This window comes from Pipistrellus hanaki (assembly GCF_964339955.1).
Source record: "Pipistrellus hanaki genome assembly, chromosome: 20".
NCBI lineage: Eukaryota > Metazoa > Chordata > Mammalia > Chiroptera > Vespertilionidae > Pipistrellus > Pipistrellus hanaki.
The window spans coordinates 12915181-12925811 of NC_140522.1; the positions used below are offsets into that span (position 1 = coordinate 12915181).

General features: G+C 56.5%; 1 protein-coding gene across 1 annotated transcript; it reads right to left on the reverse strand.

The window, feature by feature from the left end:
* Positions 1-5008: 5008 nt before the first annotated feature.
* Positions 5009-7458, reverse strand: MIXL1 (Mix paired-like homeobox; the record flags this gene model as incomplete). The annotated part of the gene is made up of 2 exons (XM_084868516.1): positions 5009-5980; positions 7090-7458. 2 exons carry the CDS (start codon positions 7456-7458, stop codon positions 5663-5665), a joined length of 687 nt encoding a protein of 228 aa, XP_084724642.1. The 3' UTR covers positions 5009-5662.
* Positions 7459-10631: the final 3173 nt, after the last annotated feature.

Consider the following 10631-nt stretch of genomic DNA (forward strand, 5'->3'; position numbering starts at 1 on the left):
CATGGAAAGATGAGACAGTAATCAGATACAGAGGTAGTGATGAGGGTTTCCTTTAAGCCTAGGATGCTATCACTAGTCTGATTAAAAAGGCCAGGCCGGGAGGAGGCATTGTATGAGAGGGGATTAATGTGGACTGGGTCAGTTTTAGGTTCGAGTCCCGGCTGTCCTTTATGAGCTGTGTGGTTGTAAACCACTACTTGAATTAAGTTTTTTGATCTTGAAAATAATAGACCTTATTTGGCAATTGTGAGGACTAAACATATAATGCCTGTAGCACATTTAACAGATAGGATCTCTTACGAGTTTGAAAGAGGCGCAGACTAGAAGATCCCGCAATTTTTAAAAATTAAAAAGGTAACAAAATTCTTTAAATTGTTTCCTAGGGAAAACAACATAACACTATAAGTTCAGTAATACATTTAATAAGCTAATTACAACGTTTACCACTTTTGGTTTTATTTTTATTTTTTCATGCTGAAAGTGCTAGGATAGATGTAAGAAAGTGGTTTAAACATTTAGAATTCCCATTTAAAGAGCTTAGAAGACTATGAAAATCTGTAAAACACTTGGAATTCATACTGACAGAGCCGGGACATGTTTAGGAATGTGTTTGGAACTCCCAGAATACATGTTGATGGAGCTGTGATATCTGCTGGGAAATGTGAAACACTGATCATTCGTGTTTAAAGTGCGTTTTATGTGTGCCATAGTGTTTCAACATAATCTACGCTGAGTGAGCTGGGATTGATATGTGAGAGTGGGTTAAATACTCAGAATTCTCATTTAAATACTTGGAATTCACATTGATAGAGCAGGGAGAGATTTAGGAATGTGTTTGAAACACTTGGAATGCATGTTTGTTTTTCTTTATTGATTAAGGTATTACATGTGTGTCCTTATCACCCAATTGCGCCCACCCCCACCCACTCATGCCCTCACCCCCTGGTGTCTGTGTCCATTGGTTAGGCTTATATGCATGCACACAAGTCCTTTGGTTGATCTCTCCCCTAACCTCCACCCTCCCTACCTTCTGAGGTTTGACGGTCTGATCGATGCTTCTCTGTCTCTGCATCTGTTTTGTCCATCAGTTTATGTTGTTCATTATATTCCACAAATGAGTGAGATCATGTGATACTTGTCTTTCTCTGATTGGCTTATTTCGCTTAGCATAATGCTCTCCAGTTCCATCCATGCTGCTGCAAATGCTAAGTATTCCATTGTGTGGATGTACCACAGTTTTCTAATCCACGCATCTGGGCACTCAGGCTTTTTCCATATCTTAGCTATGGTGAATTGTGCCGCTATGAACATAGGGGTGCGTATGTCCTTTCTGATGGGTGTTTCTGGTTTCTTGGGATCTATTCCTAGAAGTGGGATCGCTGGGTCAAATGGGAGTTCCAGTTTTAGTTTTTTGAGGAAGCTCTGTCTGTTCTCCACAGGGGCTGCACCCGTCTGCAGCAGGTTTCCTTTCAGATGTGCGCCTTGGTCGGCTGTACGTTCAAAGTGCTCTGTCTTTCATGGCTGTGTCCCATTTGGCCATGCCACCACCTCCCAGTCACTGTGAGGAAAGCTCTGAGATCTGGCTCTCCCACAGGGGCCTGAGCAGCCGGCCTGGCACGGAGCCAGCACTGCACATGATCCTCCCCATGTGATCATCTCATTGTGGTTCCCGATAGTTTCTAGGCTCAGAAGTCACGTTTCTACCAAAGCCTGAACTATCTCCTTGTTGCTCTTGGCAGTGGATTTGGAACTCTGGGAAGTGCAAGCCACTTGAATAATGCTTCTGTGAACATTAGGGCGGCGGCAGGTAAACCTCTAGGACATGGCACCGGCTCAGACTCTGCCAGTAGCCAACAATCACGAGTCCTGGCCCTGGCCTCGGGGCCGGGCCCTGACTTCTCTCTAGCTCCATCCAAAGCGCAGGAACAAGGAAACCTCATCCCGGGTTCCCTAGTACAGTTTCCTTTGGCCCTCAGGAATTTGAAAACCCTCAAACTATTAAAACAATAATTTATCTCAGGCTAACTTACAGTCATTTACATACATTCTTAATATATAAATTGGGAAAGAGAAATCTCCTAAAACGAAAAACTCCTGGGATCAAACTTTGCACAAGCCAAAGATACGCTTTTAATCCAGTTAAACTCCTCAGCGCAGCGGCCTGTGGACACGAGGTTCCCGCTGAAACCACCTCTGCAGAGACTTCTCTCTTTTTGAGATGCTTTTCACGGTCACGTGATGTACGCTGACCACCTGGGCAGCAAAACGCTGTCTGAAGGCCAGCATGCATCTCGGTAGAACCTCAGTGAAACCCTGAGGGAGACGTTCACTAACCCAGGAAGGGGAGAGGTGCAGGGGCAGAGCTGAGGGGGGTTGCTGTTGGAGCAATGGAAGTGACAGGATGCGATCGGATCGCAGGAGGTTTCCGGGTTTGGAAAGAGGTATTTGTTTGGTTCCCCAAGCCAGAGGGAGTGTCTGAGACTGCGGCCTCGCTGCGGGTGGGTGACCTGCTCTGTGTGACTGCGCGCTGGATTATGGGTGGCAGGCAGTCCTCTGCGCGCTGGATTATGGGTGGCAGGCAGTCCTCTGGGAGGGTAACGGGAGGTTTTTATAATTTGGTAGCAATTTCTAGAGCGAGATTTTTTTTTTTTTTTTTTTTTTTTTTTTTTTTTTTTTTTTTTTAACTTTTACACATGTGGTTTTATTATCTTTTGGGGGTGTGAGTTTAGTCAATTAACTTTTTATAGTTATTAGATTCTGAGAATGTTTAAATCTTATTCATTTTTGCAGTAATTTGCTTTTTCTAAACAAATTTTAGCTTTAATTAAAAAAAACAAAACTATACACTGAGTTTTTACGGTCAGAGATCTGTTTGTTAAATTGTGAAGTATTTGACACTTGTCTCAACAATTTTAAAAGCCACGCTCAGGAGAAAAACCAAGATGGCGGCCCAGGCAAGCACCTAAGCTGCCGCCTCACACAACAATTTCAAAACAACTAAAAGACAGAACGGACATCATCCAAAACCACAGGAAAGCTGGCGGAGTGGGAAATCTACAACTAGAAAGAAGGAGAGAGGCTCACGGATCGGACTGGGAGCCGCAAAGCCCTGAGGTAGGGAGATGCTCGTGCGCAGAGAGGAAGGGCGGCCGAGTGCCTGGCTGGCAGGAGGGGAAAGGAAGCCCCCGGCTGCACTGAACCCTTTCTGACTGCACTGAACCCCAACCCCTGCCAAAACCTGTGGACCCAGGCTCATACGGGTGGAGTCCGAACTGTTGAGAAAGGCACCTGGAGACTCAGAGACTGGGAGACTGGGGGAGGGCAGGGTCTACAGTCATGCACGAGAGGAGGTTGCCATGGCCTCTCCATAGTGGAAGGAGTCAGAAGCTTCAGACTACAGAGACCCAACCCAATTCTGGCGAGCCCCTTGGACACCCATGCACTTGCCCAGGGAATCTGGATGGTCAGGCGGAAACTCAGGGGAGCCTCGGAAGGCAGAGGTCAGGCGGAAACTCAGGGGAGCCTCGGAAGGCAGAGGTCAGGCGGAAACTCAGGGGAGCGCACAAGGGCAGGGCTGATGGGAAGCCAATACTGTCAGCTCAGCCCTGAGACTCCACCCCATCCAAGCTGAGCACAGAGGTTTTTGCAATTTTGCAAGTCTGATCCTATAAGACTGTCTCCAATACAGAAGGTATCCTGGAGTAGACACAGCTGATACATCCAATGGGCCTGGAGGTCTATTCCTCCCAGTGACACCAACAACAATCAAGACTTAACTACAACAAGGCTGTACACACAGTCCACAAAGGGGAGCACCAACAGTGTCTACCTTAGGTAACTGAGGAGGCTGACCCACCAGGCCATATAGGACACCAAACACACAAAGCCATCCTACCAACTCAGGGAAGCAGCAAAAATGCCGAGACAAGGAAATAGATCTCAAATGAAAGAGATGGAGGAGAACAAAAGACTGGATATAAAGTTCAAAACCACGGTTATAGGATTTTCAAGAATTTCCTAGAAAAGGCCGATAAATTTAATGAGATACAACTAGAAATTAAACATAGACTGACTGAAATAAAGAATATTATACAGAGATCCAACAGCAGACTGGAGGAACACAAGAATCAAGTCAAAGATTTGGAATACAAAGAGGCAAATGACACTCCCATGGAGAAGCAAGAAGAGAAGAGAATCCAGAAAGTTGAAGATAGTGTAAGGAGCCTCTGGGACAACTTCAAGCGAACCAACATCAGAATTATGGGGGTGCCAGAAGAAGAGAGAGTGCAAGATACCAAAAACCTATTTGAAGAAATAATGTCAGAAAACTTCCCCCACCTGGTGAAAGAAATAGACTTACAAGTCCAGGAAGTGCACAGAACCCCAAACAAGAGGAATCCAAAGAGGACCACACCGAGACACATCATAATTAAAATGCCAAGGGAAAAGACAAAGAGAGAATCTTACAATCAGTAAGAGAAAAGCAGGTAACCTATAAGGGAGCACCCATATGACTATTAGCTGATTTCTCAACAGAAACTATGCAGACCAGAAGGGAGTGGCAAGAAATATTCAAAGTGATGAATAGTAAGAACCTACAACCAAGATTACTGTTTCCAGCAAAGTTATTCAGAATTGAAGGTCAGATAAAGAGCTTCACAGATAAGAAGAAGCTAAAGGAGTTCATCGCCACCAAACCAGTATTATATGAAACGCTAAAAGGTATTCTTTAACAAGAGGAAGAAGAAAAAAAAAGATAAAAATTAGGATCAACAAATACATATATATCAAGTAAATCTACAAATCAAGTGAATTAAAAATCTGAGGAACAGAATAAACTGGTGAATATAATAGAATCAGGGGCAAAGAAAGGGAGTGGATTGATAATTATCAGGGGGAAAGGGGTTTGGGGGGTGCAGGAAGAGCCTGGATTAAAATCGTACACCTATGGATGAGGACAATGGGGGGGGGGGGGAGGAAGGCAAGGACAAAGGGTGGGGTGGGAACCGGGTGGAAGGGAGCTATGGGGGGAAAAAAGGAGAAACAATTGTAATAATCTGAGCAATAAAGATTTATTTAAAAAAATAAAATAAAAAAAATAACAACCACGCACAAAACTCTGTATTTGATTCAGGAGTCCAAAAGTGTGCTCCCACTTTGCAATTCTCCCTCCCATCTCATCTAAGGAGGGTGGTTTTTAGAAGTGGAGAACCGAGACACAGGGAGCTCGGGAGCAACCTGGACAGAGTCCTGGGAGCCACCACTGCGTGTGGGAGGCGCAGGCAGGACGCAGTGAGCCTGGGTGACTGGGAGGCCGAGCCCGGTGACAGGGGAGGCCGAGCCCGGGGACAGGGGAGGCCGAGCCCGGGTGACGGGTGAGGCTGAGCCCGGTGACAGGGGAGGCCGAGCCCGGGGACAGGGGAGGCTGAGCCCGGGTGACGGGTGAGGCTGAGCCCGGTGACAGGGGAGGCTGGGTCCGGTGACGTGGGGGGAGAAGGGGTACAGAGAAAACCTGGGCCCGGGCTGGCTTCGGGCAGGGGGAGGAGCCGCACAGGGACAGGTGCTGTCTCGGAGATGAACGTGATGTCCTCGGAGTGAAGCCGGAGAGGGCGGCCCGGGCTCTGCTGCCGGGCTGGTGCCGGGTGTCCCGGGTTCCAGGCCCTCACGAGCTGCCGAAGGCGGAGAGCAGGTGCCGCTCCCAGGAGCCCAGCTCGGAGGCCACGTCCTCGGGGAGCGCGCAGGGGCCGCAGTGCTGGCCTCGGGAGCCCGGGTCCGAGGGCAGGCGGTTCACATCGACCTGCAGAGGCGGCTGCGGCTTCGGGCACAGCGCTCCGGGGCCGGTGCCGGTTCCGGTTCCGATGCCGGTTCCGATGCCGGTTCCGGGGGCCGCCGGGTGGGCGAGGAGCGCGGGCCGGGCTGGGGGCGGCAAGGACTTCCCGCTCTGGCGCCGGGACTTGGCGCGCCGGTTCTGGAACCAAACCTGCGGGGGCGGGGCTGTGAGCCGGGGGCGGGGCTGTGAGCCCGGGGGCGGGGCTGTGAGCCCGGGGGCGGGGCTGTTAGGCGGGGGCGGGGTGGAGAGCCCGGGGGCGGGGCGGTGAGCCCGGGGGCGGAGCTGTGAGCCGGGGGGCGGGTCGGAGACCCCGGGGGTGGGACGGTGAGTCCTGGAGGCGGGGCGGTGAGCCGGGGGGCGGGGCTGTGAGTCGGGGGGGGGGGAGGGGCGGGGCGGAGAGCCCGGGGGGCGGGGCGGTGAGTCCGGGGGGCGGGGCTGTGAGCCGGGGGCGGGGCGGAGAGCCCGAGGGGCGGGGCGGTGAGCGGGGGGGGGGAGGGGCGGGGCGGAGAGCATGGGGCCGGGCTGCCCCAGGGCTTGTCCAGCGTCCCTGGGAACGGGCTGTCCCCGCTCCGCTGGACCGGACAGAGCTGCATGGAGTTTGCCGAGGGAGACCTGCTGTGCGCAAAGGCGACAGATGCCCACGTCACGCAGAGCCCAGCTCTAAGGTGCGTGAGTTCCGTGCCGGTGAGTCGGGGACGGGGTGCCCGGTGGGCGGCCCCCTCCTTTCCCCCAGGTCCTGCGGGCGCGCCGCTTGGGAAGCCCCTTCCCCCTGCCCCCTCCCCCCGCGGGGAGCGCTCCGGTCGGAGCCGGCGCCCAGGGGAGGCTCAGCCCCGGGCCCCGGGCCCCGGGCCCCGGGCCCCTCCTGGTGAAGCTCCGATGCGCCTGGACCAGAATCTCAACTCGTGACCCGCTCAGCGTTACCCGCAAACGCCACGTCTTTGGCCGCGGATTCCAGACGAGGCCCCGCCAGGGAGTGGCCGGGCCCGCGGGGACCTGGAGGCTCAGCCCGCCCTTGGCCTCTCCCCGGGGGAGCCCCGCCTGTGCCCCAGGGAAGGTGCGGGACTCCCGCCGCCCGCGCCGTCACACCCACACTCAGTCCCTCATCCCGGCCCAAGGCCCCGCTCGGGGCTGCGGACAGGTCTCCGATGGCCCCGGGACGCGGGGGCTCGGGGCAGCCACTGCCAAGGCCGCGGTAAGGGAGCGGCCGCGGCGCTGCCCGGAATCCCGCCCCCGCCCCCCGCCCGCCCCGCGCCCCTCACCTGGACCCGGGCCTCGGGCAGCAGGGTGAGCGCGGCCAGGCGCTCGCGCAGCTGGATGTCGGGGTACGCGGTCCGGCGGAACACCAGCTCCAGGAGCCGCAGCTGCTCGGGGCGGAACGCCGTGCGCTTGCGGCGCTGCGACGCCGGCGGGGCGGCCGGGCCTGCGGGGGGCGCCAGCGGGCCCAGGCGGTCGGGGGCCGGCGCGGAGGGCCCGGGGCCCCGGCCCGGGAAGCCGGCGAAGGGGGCGGGGGCGCAGCGGGCCGGGCCGGGGAGCAGGGCGGCCGCGGGGCCGGGCGGCGGCGAGAGGGGCCCGGGGGGCGCGGGCCGGGGCGCGGGGAGCCGGAGCTGGCGGGACCCCGCCGCGGCCATCGCTGCGCCCTGTGCCCCGCGGGCGGCGAGCCCGCGGTTATAGGGCCGGGCCGGGGCGGGGCCGCGGCGGGCGATCAAAGGGGGACGAGGGGGTCGTGGCCCTCGGGGTGCGAGCCCGCGCGGCCCCGCCAGACGCCGGGGAGCGATCGCTTCCGCCGACCGCGGGGGCGCGAGGGGGGCGTGAACCGGGCCCGGAGCCCCCGCCGCCCGGCCCGCAATCCACATCCGGGGGGTTTGCTGGGGGGGGGGGCGCAGCGGGCAGAGCACCCCCCGGGGCCCGGCCCCGCCGCCCTCCCGCGGGCATCAGAGGCGCGTTCACCCCGTGCCAGACCGACCCGCTGGTCAAACAGCCCGCCCGCACCCCCACCTGCCGGCCGGGGTGCAGGCGAGGGGCGGTGACACGGCGGAGGCCGCCCCGCTGCCCGGGCTCAGGTCCCGGAGGCGCAGGTGGAACCGGGGGGCGCGGTCACCCCGCAGCACCGGCCTCTCGGGGCGCCCGGTGACGCCCCAGACGGTCCTGGGAAGACGGCGAGGCTCCGGGTGTGCGCCCCCCGCGCCCCGGCCCCCGCCCCGGCCTCCCGGAGGGTCCGTCTGGCCCGGAGGAGGGTGGGATGGTGTGCGCTGCGCCCCCTCCTGGATGGTCAGGGGTGGAGGCCGGGCCGCTCCGCTCAGCCCGCTGTCGCTGACCCGCTGCGGGGAGGGAGGCGCCCACCACCTCCCGCTTCCAGAACCCGAGCCCGATCTGCCCGCACCATTCGCTCCCGAGGGCCTCTGTGGGAGGGCCTTTCGGGTCCCCGTCCCCGACTGTGACCCGGACCCCGCACCGCCCCCCCGGGACTGTGACCCAGGCTCCGCACCGCCCCCCCCTTCCCCCAGGGACTGTGACCCGGACCCCGCACCGACCCCCGCCCCGGGACTGTGACCCGGGCCCCGCACCGCCCCCCCCCCCAGGGACTGTGACCCGGGCCCCGCACCGCCCCCCCACCCCGTACTGTGACCCGGACCCCGCACCGACCCCCGCCCCGGGACTGTGACCCGGGCCCCGCACCGCCCCCCCCCCCCCAGGGACTGTGACCCTGACCCCGCACCGCCCCCCCCCCCCCCGGGACTGTGACCCCGACCCCGCACCGCCCCCAGGCTCGGAGAGGCAGCCTGACATCCCGCCTGTTGCTCCCCCATCCCTTCCCTCCTCTTCCTCACGCCTCCCCTGGTGGCGGGGACGTTCGGGCAGAAGGCGGATGGGACGGGAGCATCATTCTGGTTCTGAGTGTCCCGGTGCCGGGCTGTGCCCGTGGGTGTTTCTGTGAGTTCGGTATTTGTGCCCCTCCCCTCTTTACAGTGAATTTATTTAGTTCTATGTCAATCTTCACTTGATATTTCCTATTGATTTATTAAAAAAGAAACCCATATATTTATGTATTTAATCCAGAGGAGGAAGGGAGAGAGAGAAACATCAATGATGAGAAAGAATCCTTGATTGGCTGCCTCCTGCACACCCCACACTGGGGAACAAGCCCCCAACGCAGGCTGTGCCCTTGGCTGGAATTGAACCCCGGACCCTTCAGTCTGCAGGCCTATGCTCTCTCCACTGAGCCACACCAGCTAGGGCCCCCATTGGTTTTTACAGAGAGTGGGAATGTCTCAATGTTATAGACAGGGAAATAATCCACCATCGAGACCGGCCCACTGACTCCAAAGCACTGCTGAGTGCCCTTCATGTCAGATAGGCGAAGGCCCTGCCCCTCTGCAGTGTGTGTGTGTGCGTGCGTGTGTGTGTGTATGTGAGTGCGTGTGCGTGTGTGTGATTGTGTGTGTATGAGTGTGTGCATGTGTGTGAGTGTGATTGTGTGTATGTGTGTGATTGTGTGTGTATGTGAGTGTGTGTATGTGTGTGTATGTGATTGTGTGTGCATGTGTGTTAGTGTGTGTGATTGTGTGTATGTGAGTGTGTATGTGTGTGTATGTGTGTGTATGAGTGTGTGCGTGTGTATGTGTATGTGTATGTGTATGTATGTGTGTGAGTGTATGTGATTGTGTATGTGTGCTAGTGTGTGTATGTGTGCATGTGTGTGTATGTGAGTGTGTGTGTATGTGGGTGAGTGTGTGTGTGTGAGTGTGTGTATGTGTGTGTATGTGTGTGAGTGTGTGTATATGAGTGTGTGTGTATGTGTGTGCGTGTGTGAGTGTGTGTGTGTGTGTGTGTGTGTGTGTGTGTGTGAGTGTGTGTGTGTGTGTTTCAGGCTCATTAGGTTCCCAGTCACCTGCGGAGCCAGACCTGGGCAGACCTGAGTTCTGTTGCTATAGTGATGGGACCCGGAAGCCAACCCCGGGGGAAGCCGGAGGTGGTGGCTGCCGCTGCCGGCTGAGGTTTCCCCACCAGGGATGGTCCAGCAACCCAGCAGCTCTGCCAGGGGTCCAGGGCCACGGGTTCTGCAGCCCGTGTGGGGACCCCCAGGCCCCCGCATGTCTCGCCGCGCCGCTGTGCTCACGGGGCGCCCGAACACGGACCTGCCGGCCGGGGAGGCCTGGCCACACTGGGCACTGGAGAGGGTTTGCCAGGAAACATCTAACCAAGTGTGGACGACAGTGTCTCTGTCTTTTAGACTGGTGATAGGAAACCCCAGCATTTTCTTTGTGGCATAATAATTACCCAAACGAACTACACAGCATGTTTTAAAAAAATATATTTTACTGATTTTTACAGAGAGGAAGGAAGAGGATAGAGAGTTAGAAATGTCGATGAGCACCGAAACCGGTTTGGCCCAATGGATAGAGCATCAGCCTGTGGACTGAAAGGTCCCGGGTTTGATTCCTGTCAAGGGCATGTACCTTGGTTGTGGGCACATCCCCAGTAGGGGGTGTGCAAGAGGCAGCTGATCGATGATTCTCTCTCATCGATGTTTCTAACTCTCTATCCCTCTCTCTTTTTCTCTGTGAAAAATCAATTATATATATATATATATATATATATATATATATATATATATATATATATATATTAAAAAGAAAGAAACGTCGATGAGAGAGAAACATCAACCAGCTGCCTCCTGCACCCCCCCCACCGGGGATGTGCCCGCAGCCAAGGTACATGCCCTTGACTGGAATCGAACCCGGGACCCTTCAGTCTGTAGGCCGACGATCTATCCACTGAGCCAAACTCGTTTCTGCTACAC